This window comes from Squalius cephalus (assembly GCF_949319135.1).
Source record: "Squalius cephalus genome assembly, chromosome: 18".
NCBI classification, from domain to species: domain Eukaryota; kingdom Metazoa; phylum Chordata; class Actinopteri; order Cypriniformes; family Leuciscidae; genus Squalius; species Squalius cephalus.
Window position 1 is genome coordinate 20463946 of NC_137139.1, and position 15224 is coordinate 20479169.

A 15224-nucleotide genomic window follows, 5' to 3' on the forward strand; every position below is an offset into this window, starting at 1 on the left:
ATTTTGTAGCATGTTCGGCTTCTTTTTTTTACAGCGCTAGTTCATAGTGCAAACTGTCTGTCACTTTCTGTGAAAGGAGGGATCCTCTCCACATGCCTTGCCACTTTCTGCTTGGCACTGCTTTGTGTGTGTGTGTGTCAGGGTGAGACTATCATCGCTGTGTTCAGTAACGGTGTAAGCCCTGGCGTCAGGATGCCCAGTCTGCCAACTCTCTGTGTGACCTCTATATCTGGCGCCAGCTCTCGTCTCCCGTGTCACTGCAGGGGCGCTTGCGCTGGCACTATTTTCCTCCCTGACACTCCTGCTGCCATGAGGAACACCACGTCTGTCCAATGGCCTTCTGCGCTGCCTTAAACTCAAGTCAGTTCTTGAATACCTGCCATTCATCAGATGCCTTTCATCCAGATGTTGCCCCTGTCATATTTGAATACCCAGTCATTTGTGAACAAACCAAGCATTTTCTTAGAGGAACAGTTCACTCACAAATGAAAACTGTGTCATCATTTACTCACCGTCATGTTGTTCCAAACCTGTATGACTTTGTTTCTTCCCAATTTAAAGAATGCTTTTACTTTTCAATTGCAGTTACACAAGACTAGGACTAGAGCTTTCAAGCTTAAAGAAAACATTTAGTCCACTTGATATTTACTAAACGTCTGTAGTCTGTATCACTGATTAGTGAGCAAATAATACTTTGGAGATGCATCTGTTCTATTAATCTGTTCAGTTCACAAAACTACTTGAATGATTCATTCACTGATCCGGTTCTCGAATGAGTGATTCGGTTGTAGCGGGTCTTGAGCAGAGCTCACTGGAGGGGGAGATTATCAGTGAATAATTTTCATTTTTGGGTGAACTATTCCTTTAAACCCCTTGCACAGCTACCTAAAGCAGGACTTAATCCCTTTAGCAGCATTTGAATCTCAGTTCAGAGTTAAGCAAAGCTTTGTGCAGGTGTGCTGCTGGTTTTCTCCAAATTCAACCACAAACCCTACTCCTAGGCCTAGTGTTCCTATATCAGACGCATGTCAAGAACAGATGGAAGTGCTTTCAGCTCTGCATGAGAGTGCTGTGGTGAGGAAATGTGTCTGCTACCAGCAACAACACAGTTGATGCAAAAAAACATATCTTTCTGGCATCGGAAAGATGTTTTGCTGTTTGTTGCGGTGTCACGGATTTTCATTTTGTTTTAAAGCACTGACTCTGAAACTGCATTGAATGCCTCTGATTTTTTTGCCACCTTCCAAATATGGTATTTTACTCAAAAACCCTCTTCCATAACATTCGCTTTCCTCATGCACCAGCCACTGGGGGTGAGCAATCTTTCTGAAATTTTATATCATGGTAATGGTACATTTTAAAGTTTAGCTGGAAATTCAGCAAAAGAAATGTTATACATAAAAAAAAAACACATACAATAGTCATTTTCTATGTAAAAGTATTTAGTGAATTTAATACTTTACAAAGTAAAAGTAATGCATATTTAAAATATGATTAGAAGAGCCAAGCTCAGTGTACATTAGTTAAATTCTATGTTAATGCTTATTAAGTTAAGTCACAACATTGCTTGGCAACCATAAACAACATTGCGTGGCTTTTATGTCAAAACATACTTTAAATTGTGTCACAGACATATTGCGGTGTAACGGTATAGTATATTTTCTACTGGTTGACTGTATATCATTATACTGACCAGATATATAGTTTGCTTATGTTCAGTACATCATTTTATAGTTGTTGCATATACTGTACATGAATTACATATTATTAAAATATCAAATATACTTTTTGTCCTAGTTTACAATCTTTTCATGTAGGTTTTATGGTCTCACAATTCTTTGTTATTTTTAAGCCTTTTTAACTAAGTAGAGTCATCAGGCCCCATTTGCTGCAGTTTTTTATTTTAAATCGTCTTGCCCAGTGCGTCCTCTCACAGTGGGTCATATCTGGGTCAAAGTGTCTGTGTGGTTGACGGGGAAGGTATTGACCAGTTTAGGTGGAGATTATGCTGATCGTCTTCACTGCGCGATAAGCCGCAGCTCATGTCCTAAGCGGAGTTGTCAGGTCCGCCCTGTGCTCCCCTGTGTGGTATCGCTGACTCAGGCGGCCGGGTTTTAGATCCAGCCCTGACGCAGATTATGACCTTGGCCGACAGTCGTGGGAGGCCTCATTAGCGGCACACACCGGGACAGCCCAGAAAAAGTGCGCTAATTAACCTGCTAACAATGTCCTTGCTTAGTGAGCTCACTGCAGAGCCTCCGTCCGAGGATAATAGCCTTCCTTAGCTGCCAGAGCAGGAGCTGGAAGATGGAGCTGTTGTTTGGACTGATGCCCTGTTAAGGGGATGGATGGGGGAACTTGGATGACCTATAGAGAACGGCAGAGTTGTTTCCTAGATAAAGGTTAAATGGATGTTTGCGCTACACAGAGTAGCATAGTTTCACGCAAGTTTTTAAATATTTTATCGCTGTTGCCAAATTAGAATAGACAAACATGAAATTTTGAATAATATTTCAATCTAAACGCTTTTTAAAAAGTGTTGTACTAGAGTTTAAATCGTTTGGGTGTTTTCTATGGTGTAACTTATATAGATGTAGCATATTGTGTGAAATCACTTTGTAGGGAATTTGTTTCTTTTATTAATTTATTTCTGTCTCATGTATCTTTTTATTAATCTGGGAGTTTGCCAGCCTCAAATGAAATATGATTTTTTCGATCATAGATTTTTATTCTTGTAAATGTACAAGAGTGATTGTGCTTTTGCTGTATTGTGTACTGTAAGGTTTATATTTATGTATAATATAGTATGTATATGATTTATTATATATATATATATATATTATTTAATAGTATTAATAGTATTTGAATAGTATTTAATTGAAATTGTATTTTTAAATGACAGTATTTCTATATTAGTAAAAAAGGTTAATATTTATTTATATAATAATATTTTGTTCCACTTCTATATGTATATATGTATGTATTGTTTTAAATTAAATAGTATTTAATTTAAGTATTATTCATTTTATGTTTAATATTTTTATGTATGCATTATTTGTAATAATTATTTGTCCAACATGATTTTTTTTATCATTTTTAATAATTTGCATTTAACAATGCTTATTTAACTCATGACATTACAATATTGTCAGAACGTAAGATAAAATCATAATTTGTCCAGCAATATATAGCTCAGTGAATGCTGTCATTATGTATAAGTATTGTGTATCTGATCTTGTGTCGTACAGTTGACCAATGGCATTTCTGTCAGCCTTTTGGGTTCTCGGAATGACAAGTGAATTTGCAGCCCAGTTCGGTCATGGAGAATAAATTCCTGTACGTGCTGTGTTGTTTGTAGCTGAACTGAAAGCGTGGCAGGCTGACATTACTGAAGCCCAGCCTGTAATCTACGGACTGTAAAACTAGCATTTGGACTGCCACACACAGCAGGGCTATGCTCATGCTCAAGCATTTGGACTGCCCTGTGACAGCCCGTAAATATGTCCCTCAGAACTCTGTTGATATTAGTGCGCCCCACAGACTGCCAGGCACTGTGAGATATGCATCTGATATTTGCTAAATTCTAATCGGGTATTTGAAATCATTATGCGTTATAATGCGATCACAGCTGTAATCAGATTGCATTAAAATACCTCAGTGACACACTTCTTCTATCACTCTCTATAGAGACAACATGGCCCAAGCAGGTCTCAAAAGGGTTAATGAAGGATGAGTGAGGAAAGGATGAGAGTGGGAAGGAGGGAGGAAGGGAGGTTGAAGGAATGGCCTTGTCCGGTCCTAATCTGTAAGTTCAGTCAGTTGGCCTTGAAGAGACGACCCGAGAGAGGAAGACAAGTGTGCGGTGTGGACGCCGGTACTGGCCTGAGATCAGTTTATCAGTCTGCGAAGAGCTCTGTACTTTAACCCTCTTTTTTCATGTTTAATGTGTGTACATGATTCATGTGTAGAAACATTATTATAAAAGATAATAAAATGTAGCATTGTAAAAAAATGAAAGAAAAGAAAAAGTATATTTAAAGGGTGAATATGACTCATGAATAAACAATTATACAATATAATAAAATATAATTTTAAAATATAATAAAATTAAAAATATAATCTAAAAATGTACCTCATATTTTCCATTCACATTGTTTTAATATGTTCCTCTGACCTAATTAAAAAACCCATTTAACAGGTATTGTTTTTAAATATTAGTTAAATATTAGTAAGATAATATCATTGATTCTTTTTGGGGTCAATTTTATTCTGGCAAAAACTTTGAAATATTTAATAAAACCATTCTACATACTAGCATATATGACCTCATATAGTGTGTATAACAAATCAGATAATAATTTTCATAGAGAAAGTTTGGGGTCTCTCAATCTAAGCATTCATCAAGTTTCTTCACCTGTCCAAAACAGCTGACAAGATTCAAACAACACAAGGCTGCGTATAAGGCCTTTTGACACCGGGGCATAAATACTTTCTTAAATATCTCCAGAATATCTCCATACTGTACAGATTTTATTATCCATTGTAATTTCTAAATCCACACGTACATTTTGAATGCTAAAACCAGCCCCTTTTATTTGCCACTTATCGGGTTCCTTTATGAAATGGCAGATCTCTAGAGATTACACTGATCCCCCGCGCCTCCAGAGACCCAAACGATTTCAGCAGAGCGATCATAAAAAGCATAATCACCTGGTTTTAAGCTCATAAACTGCTTATGAGTTGAATGTGTTGATTAGAACATCTTAAGGTTGAAGATGAGTCTGGATGAAACTCAAAATTGCTTGACACAGGAATCTGTCAGCGCTCATTATACGCTTAAAATCCAAAAGACAATGAATGCAGAAGCGAAGCAAAAGAGCCAAAGGCAGAGAGCGTTTCAGCTTCAAGGGACCAGACCGGAGTGCAGCAGGTCGGCCGTGTTTGATTCAGTCGAGGTTGTTTGTGGTGGATTTACATATGGTTTACTGTTTACTTTATGCTGTTGTATCATTCTTCTTGTGTTCAATTGGTAAAGTTGATCGTTCCAGTTTAAATGGACAGAATTGGTAGTTTTTATATTGAAAGTTTTTTCAAAGATTTATTTTTTAGTACTAATATGCTAAAAGTGTGCTGTTTCTGTGCATTATGAGCCTGAGATTAGGAATCTCTAGAGATATTTACCCTCCCTCTAACTTCTTGTTATCTCTCTCCTTTTCTTTCTCCTTCCCCCTCTTTACTTTTTCAGTCGTGACAGTGACCTCTCAACGATCATCTCCAACCTGCACCACACCCGACAGCACGGCATGCCCGAGGGCCAGCCCTGCTCCGAACTCAGCCTCGCCTCCGCACACTCAGGTAGGACACGCCTAGAGACAGCACACCTGAGACACACTTACACATAATCGGAGATTAATGTTCTGGGATGTTATTATCCATGTGTTTATGGCCCTTATGAAGTGAATACATACTTATGGGGCAAAAGCAGATCCATTGACATTAATAGGAAGTGGTCTGGATGAAAGCAGTTGAAAAATGCTTTTATGATTATGATACACATTCAAATCTGTGAAATGTGCAGTATCTGACCTATAGTCTTGGATTATTGTAATTGTTTCTATGGCTCTCTCTGTTTACATTATTTTGATTGATGTAGAACAATTACACTGACTGCGTGTTAGTATTTTAATTCGGTTTAATTTGCATGATTGAGGGCTGTAAGCTCATTACTCGCTCCATTGTGACCATCTTCATTCCATTACTTAATGCTCTTGTCTTCGCCTCTCTTAGCACACAACTTAAACCACCGTTAAAACTACTCTCAGTAAATAGCTTTATTTGCCATTAATCTCGGACCAAACAGAAGGACTACCGGACATACTTTGTGTTAATCTCACTGGTCATCTGAACCCCATGTGGTCACTCAAGGGTTAAGTCATTTTGATCAGTCTGGTTTTTGAGTTATGGTTTAATGTATTGTTTGAAGATTTATGTTGCATTTTAATATTTAATTTTTTTTTTTTTTTACTATTTGAATGTAATTTATTTTAATACCAATAACTTAATGTATTTTCTAAATTTTATTTAATTATATTTTATATTTTTAGTTTTAATTACAGTTTATATTACAAGTCTGAACCACATGGTCACCCACGGGTTAAGTCATTTTGACCTATCTTGTTTTACAGTTATGCTTAAATGTGTTGTTTGTTTGAAGATTTTTTTGTTGTTTCTTAATATTTTATATATATATATATATATATACACACATTTATTTGCAATATTTTTTAAATGTTTTTTAATCAATTATCAAAATTTTTATGTTTATTTATTTATCATGTTATTTATTTTATTAAATATTTAAATAATGCTTATTTCATAACAAGTCTGCAAATGACTATTACCAACGAAAAGTGTTTACAGTTATACAGCTTAGAAATGTTCTAATTTGCACTTAAAAGTTTTATTTATTTATAGAAATTGTTATTGAAATAAATTGTATTTCTTTAGGTTGTTGTTAATACTGCAGAGTTGAGTCATACTATGGAGGATCCTATTATTGGTTTGTGGACAAATGGCCATATGTGAATATATGTGGCTAAATCCTATTACAGAGGCATTGGCCCAGCATAAAACAGTCCCAGTCCTGATATAATAGCTCCGAAGGTGGATCAAATCACCTTTACTGGACTGAAGGTTTATTCTAGTCCAGAGATCTAAGGGTTGGGTTAAAAACAAGACTAGTATAATCTCCTATAACTTAAATGGAAGATGCTCAATTAATCTTAATCTTAATTGAAGAAGACACAAAGTAATAAGAGAGGAAGCCACCTGTAGTGTGGCTGATGACCAAAATCTGTCAGTTTGAGCATTTAAAAGAGGTTTAACGGGTTTAAGCAGCTAGACTCATGTCTGTAAACAAGTCCAATCCGATCACCCAGCGCATCTAATTCTGTCTGCCAGTGAAATTAGAGAGCCTCCGTCTCTGGGCCAGGTTAAGGGTCGAACGGATAGAACAGACCCATTTGGACGTGCGTTTTTCTTTTTTCTTTTTGCATGATCAGAATGATGCACATTTATCAAATTTTGCATTTCACCACATGCCTTTGCAAAATAGAGCATGTTGGTTGTACCAGTATGTTAAAGATTGACCTTAAATAAGCTTAAATCATCGCAGACGTAAGTGTCCGTTTTTCCATGTTCAGCTGTGAGACTCCAGCAGCTTTTTTTTCTCCGTCACACAGTCTCTTTTACTTCCTTTCAAGTCTGACTTCTTCTGTGGGTATGTGGTTGAGCGAGAGAGAGAAGAAAAGGTTGGAAAAGTGCAGAACAAATGAATGAGCAGAGCGTCGTATGGTATCAAGGGAGGGTGGACTGCAGTGTGGAGTCGCGAGACAGGCGGAGGAAGAGGAAGCCGACTGCCGCGTTGGGGTTGCTTTGCACCGGAGAGGCCCGTTAATTAAATCTGAGGGACAGACATGAGAGCTGACCCAGGCGTCAGCCGCAGCCAGTCAGCGACGGAGGAGAGGCGGCTCCTGCTCCCCCACCCTCACCCCCTCCGTCCGGCCGGCCGGCCTGCTGGCCCCAGCGAGGGATGGGGGGAGGGCAGGGCGCCGGCAGCTCGTCTGGCTCTCTGTGTAGACTCCTAAACGTGGCTTTGCGGTCAGACCAGAGACTCTTAATAGGCGTATAAGGTGTTTTTGCTTTTTTCCCCCTCCCTCTCTGCCGCTCTCATGCTTTCCTAAAGGCAGACAAGAGCGTCTGCGGGAGTCTGTTGTGTATCTGGACCAGTGCGTGGACGTAGATTCCCTGAATTTGTATGTTATAATCTTAATCTTCTCTCTGAAGACGCAGCATTTGCATGTTTATACCGCAATTGAAGTGTCCAGTCACTGATGTTTATCTTTTTTCCTCCTACAAATCTAGTCTACTTATCCTGTGCATGAACATTATTGTACCGAAGTGTGGGCCTTAACCGACTGATTTACTGTAAATCACTTGGCATATAACAGTCTAACAAATACAAAAAATGTACACGTATATTATATAAAAATATGAAATAAAAATTACTTTAGTATTACGTTGATTTCTGATATGGTGTTCAAGAAACATTTATTATTATTATCAATGTTGAAAACAATCAGTGTTTGTTTTTGCTGCTTAATATTTTTGTGGAAACCATGATATACTACCATTCAAAAGTTTGGGGGGCAAGTTTTTTTTTCTTTTAATACTTGATAAACTCTAATGCTATTCTTTAGAACTTTCTATTCATCAAAGTATCCTTCAAAAATATAAATCCCTGTTCCCACAGACATTTTAAGCAGTTTCTTGATCACCAAATCAGCATTTTAGTGATTTAATGATTTCTGAAGGATCTTGTTACTGAAGATTGGAGTAATGCTGAAAGTTCAGCTTTGACATCACAGGAAGAAATTCGGCTTCTTTTTACAATATATTAAAATAGAAAACAGTTATTTTATATAATATTTCTCAATATTATGTGTGTGTGCTTATATATATTTATTTAATATAAAATATTGAATAAAACATATACAAATATAATATAAAATTATATTATATTTATTTTACTAAATAAAATATAATAAAACAAAATATAGCAAAATATGTTTTAAATAACTATACATTTTAATTGGAATTATATATGTGAAAAAACAGCTTTACATTATGTTCCACTTGAGTTAAAAAAAAAAGTATATTTCAATCAGTAAAACAAATTTTATGAAACTTGAAAGTTCCAGCTCAAAATTTTGATTGGATGAGCTACATTAGAAGCCGTGGTAATGTGCTGAATCAATTTAACATCAATTGTAAAAAGTCACATGTAGAGTGGGAGTTCTAGAGTCTAGTGTCTAACAATCCCTTAAATATATATATTTTTTTAAAATCTAGACTTGTTTTGGATACAATCAACTCAGAATTTTCATATTTTTCCATGAATTTTCATCTCTCTTATTCTGTAAAGCAGTCTGGCCTATGTAATGCTACCGGTACAGGCATAATTATACTTTTTTTTTTTTTTTTACCTTTTCTATCTCTGTTGATTTTCTGCCCGTTCTCTGGCTTCCTTTTCTGCATCTTCCTGCATTTTCCTCAACCACCTTTTGTCTCCCCGTCTTTATTTTTCCCTCAATTGCTGCATTTTTTTTTGCCTTGTTCTGTTGTTTCCTCGTTCTCTTTCCCATGATTTTGATCTCTCTCTTTTTTCTTTGCTCGTTTCCCTCCCTCATTTTCTGTCTCTCTCTCTTTCTGTCTGTCTCTCCCCTAAGGCTCTCAGTGGGGGAGCAGCAGTAGAGGAGGACGGTTCTGAATCCTCTGGGCTGGCGGAAGCGCCGTGCTGCTCCCCCCCCCCCCATAGCCAATCAATGCCATCCTTTCAGTTCTGGCCGAGCCCCGCAAACAGGGGGATCAATAAGTTATTAGCACCATTCTGTCAGCTGTAATGTGGAGATTGATTGGAGGTTGGGGCTCCGCCGCGCCGCCCGCCACTTCCCCTGCCTGATAAAGATGACAGATTAAGGGAATAAGAAAAGGGAATTAAGGAGTGTGGCCTGTCCAACTTGTCAGTAGCTGGAGAGAGACGGAAGGAGCAAAGGGTGAAGGAGGAGAAAACCAAGAGCCTCCCCCTCTCCCTCTCATTTAGTCGTTTTGCTATTTCTCCATCCATCTAGCCTTCTCTTTTCTCCTCTCCTCCCTTTATTAAAGTTCTGCCGTTGTTTTGGCCCAGCTCTGCACCGCTCTGGCTGGAGTTTAAAGGAATTAGCAGTAGTGCTGGCGACAGGAGCCGTTCCGTGAGTTGGGTAACATGGCTGAAGCACGAGGCAGCTCCGAGCCTCACTGTTTGGTGTTAAATGTGAGCATCACAGCTTTAAGAGGCAACATTTAATTGGTATTAAAGGCTTTCCGCCTTAAAATCTCTGACCCTGAGGCAGACAGGCGCTGCTGAAACCCTGCCTCTCCCTTGAGCGCACTGAGAGACAGAGAGAGCGCAGTATTCTTGCTGCTGCTGTGGATTTTTGAAGCTCTTTGAATCTTTTTTTTTTTTTGCATTTATTTTTCGAATGAGCACTTAATTTCAGAGTAGAGAAGTATATCAAGTGTGAATAGCATATTTTTACTAAAAAAGTTCGAATAAAAAGACTAAAGTTTAATTTGGAAATTTGTGTACTAGCATACTATAACTCTTTCTGCCTTATGAGTAGTATGCCAATTTGCTATTCCAAATTCCGCTTAAAGCTATGTGTGGAAAAGCAACAGAAAATGCAGTGCTTTCAACTTGACCCTCTGTTTCAAGTGAAACATTTTACCCAAAATTATGTCAAAAATGCAAAATGACCTATTATGACTCTGACTATTGCTGGATTAGATGCACAACTTACTCAAGTCATATGACAACAGGGAAGCAAAAATATTTTAAATGTAACATTTTTAATATGCATACTATATTTTATGTCATGCAGTGTAGACAGCTACTATAAAATACTATAAAGTAACCAGTAGTATTCCGAATGAAGTATATACTCTGCACTATGCACTGAGTATGCTAGTATAAAGTATATACTAGCACTAACTATGCTAGTATTTTATTCCAAACATAGCTGAAGAGATAAATGTAAACTAGCTTCTTCATAAACTGCCAAAAAAAAAAAAAAAAAGAAGCTATGAGTGAGTCAGTGTCGCTTCCCGCCTCCAGTTCCTCCTTGCAGAATAACGGCTTCCTCCTCATGGTCCCGAACTCTCTTCTTTTGTTGAGCTCCTTACTTCAGCTAGAGACCAAAGTGCTAAGAGCGGTCCAGAGCCAGGTTTCCTCTCCGCCTGAGACGACGTCATGGGCACACTGCCCTGCTCAAAAACTTTTCCCCTCTCACTTACGAAAGCATTTCTACTGCAAATCACTGTGTCCCGCACTGTCAAATCACATCATGAAGTTTAAAGGTTTTAAAAGTTGTGTTTAATCACTTGGGGAGGTTTGATTTGGGGGACAGAGTGCTGTGTGAGTTTGAGCTGTAGGTCTGAGTGACAGTTCAGGACTGTTGATTGAGAGATGGAGATGGAGGTTAAGATGGAGAGGAACTGGACTCAGCCCAGGGCTTTGGGAGTCTTGGCAGGCAGGAGGTTGCCTGATAAGACACGATGGAGCTTGGAGAACAGGCTGGGCTGGAGATAGCAGCACTAGGGTGGCTGAGCCCTGTGGGAAAGACACCGCTAAGAGATTAGGGTCAAAGAGAGACATACAGGGAGGAAGAGAGAGCAGATCAACATAGCTGGTACAGAAACCAGTGGGTCCTGTGGTTTGTATTAAGTGTTTCCCAACCATTTTTGTCTTGGGTACCTACCTTCACAACTCCATTTGTAAGTACTCTTTTATCTACACCAAACCAGGAATGTGCTCCTTTTAACTCACATTATATCATAAACATATTTTACTGAAGTTTTTGCATATTGCTTTTGAGCTCTTTTGGCTCAAAAGCCAAAGAGACAGGAGCAGCCAATTGCTATAGTTTTACACTTATGCAGTGATCGTATCAGTTCTACGTGAAGATAGAGAGCGGAAAATAATTGAATACGCCAAGGGAGATTCTTCACCTCAAAGGCCGACTAAGGGAGAAGTGGAGTGAGAGACAGACGGAGGGAGTGTTGTTGTTGTCTTTGGGCGGAGGTTAGGAAAGGATATGGGGGCCCATTAGAGAGGCCCCTTTTTCTCTTTGGAGTGGGATAGACAGCCTTCCCCCCCTGATGAGAAGACATCAAACAGCGTCATTAGTAAAGCTCGCTCCCCACAAAGAATCCCAGACCGAGCTCTGCCACTCCAAAAGCCCTTTCAAGCGCAGGCTTGCTTTTCTTTCCCGCTCTGTGTCTCTCTCCAGTACTCTTATCTGAGAGAGGGATGAACAGTACGCTTGGTGTCGAGAGGCAGGGGTGTGAGAGAGTAGTTTGTACTTTTGTGTCGGACATATACTGAGGTGCAGCCTCTCTAGGTTTTGTTGCCATGTAAGAATCTCCCCCTTCACTCTTCTTTGATGTGTAGGGCTTTATTCATGGATTACATGTAAGGGTCATCTGTAATAGTGGCTTCCTTTAAAGACCCTGTGAAATAAAAATGAGAGTGTTGTGGGTTTTTAGTTTATATCTGTTAGCTATGAGGCTAATGCTACTACACTCCTTAACTATAAAAAAATATTTCTGCATTTAAAATTTACAGACTTTCTCCTCCAGGAAAATGGAGTGAAGGTATTGTTGACATCATCCTGCACTACGCAGATTTTTCTCCAATCGAAGAATAGAATGAGAATGTTCCACACCTAATAGAGTGCAACAGTGTCTGTCCACTTTTTCAGCTTTGGTTCCAGAAGTCCCCCCCCCCCCCATTTTTAAAAAGTCTTTATTTAAGTGTTTTAAGCCATGAACCAAACCAACCAGCTACAAGCTAAATCACAACATTACAAACTTTGATTTGATCATATAGAAACAACATATTGTAGTTTTTTTTGAGAGATTCTTCACCTCAAAGCCCGACAAATATTTAAGTTGTTTGAGAGCGTAGGGAGACTATTGGCGCTTTTCCACGGCATGGTACGGCTCGGCTTGGCTCGGCGCTGCACGGCACGGCTCGCTTTGCTTTTCCACTGTGTGGTACGATTCGGCTCGGCAAGGCTCGGCTCGCTTTGGCTCGGTTTGCTTTTCCACTGCAGTTTAGTACCGCTTCAAAGTGGGTGGGATTATAGACTGCTCGTTAAAGTTGCTGTAAAACCTTTTCAGTCCTGGTCGCAATATCCAGCTCTCGCTGGATCCGCTCCTCGACCACCAACGAGAGGAATGTCTGCACCTCGTCTACTGACCAGTCACCACGATTCAGCCATTTCTTTTTTCAAGTTTCTTTTTTTCTTTTTTCAAGCAAGTTGTCAATCGGGTTTGTTGTCTCATGTTGCAAATCCAATGACGCTGGTAGCGATGATTCTCTCTGACCAATCAGTGATCTGTGGTGTTTTCACGTCACATTTTAGTATCGGTATGGCACGCTTGGCACTTCAACAGAGGTGGTACCATTTAAAGCGAGTCGAAGCGAGTCGAAGCGAGCCGAAGCGAGCCGTACCATGCAGTGGAAAAGCGCCACAAACTGAGCCGTACCGAACCGTACCTTCATTGGGGTGGGAAGTGCTAAAGAGTTTTTTTTTTTGTTTTTTGTTTTTTTGGTTTAATTTTCATGATTCCATTTTCTGATTGGTGGAGATCTCTTGCAAAATCAAGGAGAATGTAGTTTTTTACCAGGAATTCTGCTGTTAAACATGATTATTTAAAAATAAAGTTAAAATAATGCAGACTGATGGCTTCATCAAAAGCATGTACCATCGATTAACAACCTCGTAGCTCACAGTAGGTCTGTCTTTAAAGATTTATAAGTTAAAAATCAATTCCCCAATGGATAAAATGAATAAAATATTACTTCCGTAACCCAACTGTTGCACTTTATACCAAATGCAACAAATCATATTGGCTATTTAAAAAGAAATAAGACTATATGTCAATATGTTGCATTCAAATTGTCTGTTTCAATAGGAAATACGTCAGCATAAGAAAGAAAACTGCACTTGTCAAGCAATATTATGAGGTCTTTAAAATGATGCACCCACAGGGCACCATAAATGTTTTAAAAATAACTTTTTATGATATCTATTGACAATAAAACACAATAAATACAATAAACGTTCAAATACAAGCAACATGCATAATCTATTTGTCTCAATTTATTGCACAATCCCATTAGATAAAGAATCAGACAGCAACAAAAGACAAAAGGAAGAGCATAACTCTGTGGCTTTGACTTTTTTACTTCATGTGGCGCATGAGGGCAGAGAGAGAGAGAGAGAGAGAGAGAGAGAGAGAGCGAGAGAGAGAGAGGGAGAGGAGAGTGCAATGACAAACGGTCTCTTCCTTCCTGCATGCATGCACCACCATGCTCTCAGCAGCACCCCTCCCAGCATGATTAGCAGGATATTGATTTGAGATGTGTTTGGGGGGAGGAGGGTGCTGTAATCGTACACTAGACACCAGCGGCTCACTAGAGCGCTGCATTAGGCTTGTGCAGACAGCCTCCACTTTTCTAGAGAGAGAGAGAGAGAGAGATAAAGAGAAAAGGGGGAGGGAGAGAAAGAGTGATAGAAAGGAAGGAAGAGATTAGCAAAAGGTGTGAGCTCTATATTCACTGAAAACGGAGAGTGAGAGTGAGTGAAAAAAGCAAAAAGGCATAATAGCACGACAACAGGAGTTTGATAGAAGCCAAGACCGCTTTTTTCCATTTTTTTTCTCTCGCTTGTCTTTTCATTTCTTGTCATTTTACTCCGTATTAGGCCGGTGTGAAGACCAAGAGCGTTTATATGCACAGATAGAGAGATAGATAGTCAAGACAAGAAACAACGGTAGAGAGCGAGGGTGAGTGCAAAAGAGAGGGAGCGTGTTTGTTCGAGATAGGAGAAAGAGAGAGAGCGGGTGAAAGAATCTCTCGTTTGGCTGAGTAAGAACCAGATCTGTCATTCACGCTGGCGCAGGGCCCTCTCATCTCTTCGTATCTTTAGTCGCTCTCACAGCTCCATCATGTATGCAGGTACAGAGCCAGGTGGTGAGCTGCATGCCAAGGGGTTTAGGGGCCGTCTGACCGCATCTGAACCCCCCTAACCTCTTTCTCTATCTTTTTTTTCCACAGATGACATTCTAGGCAAGAGGAGAGCCTACTCCCCCAACAGCAGCAGCGAGTGCCCATCTGACAGCAAGAAGTCCCGCAGCGTGTCACCTAAAGGTAGGGGCCCCTCTCGTGCATGTGTGTGCATGTGCGTATGTGTGCTGGAGATGAAAATGCGCCACAATCAGGGCTGTTTAACCTTAGTGCGTAAGATGGAGTAGGTGGGAATTGATGGGGCGAGATTGAGCGAGAGTGGAGAGAAGGGGTGGACAGATAGTAAGAGGAGGGAGGAGAGAACAATGCTCAGTGGAAGAAAGACATCTCCTCCCCCCTCCTGTTAACTTTTTGCTCACACTCTGTGTGGCAGGTTCACAAGTGCAACGTTGCTAATTCATGTGATATAAATAGAGAGTTTGGTTCCGAAAAGTTAAGTGAAATGTTAATTGTAAATTGATAAATTTACGTAAATCTAAATATCTTAACACTTCAGTGGAAGAAAGAACTGTCTGTACAAAGAGTTACATGATCA

General features: G+C 39.4%; 1 protein-coding gene across 7 annotated transcripts in view; it reads left to right on the plus strand.

The window, feature by feature from the left end:
- samd11 (sterile alpha motif domain containing 11) overlaps positions 1-15224 on the plus strand; it is a gene marked incomplete at its 3' end in the record, with an annotated part of 90943 nt that overhangs the window by 53821 nt on the left and 21898 nt on the right. For all 7 annotated transcript variants that reach the window (XM_079848715.1, XM_079848716.1, XM_079848713.1 and 4 more), the window contains 2 exons: positions 5246-5355; positions 14720-14812. In XM_079848715.1, coding sequence (XP_079704841.1) covers positions 5246-5355; positions 14720-14812 — 203 coding nt within the window. The remainder of the gene's footprint in view (positions 1-5245; positions 5356-14719; positions 14813-15224) is intronic.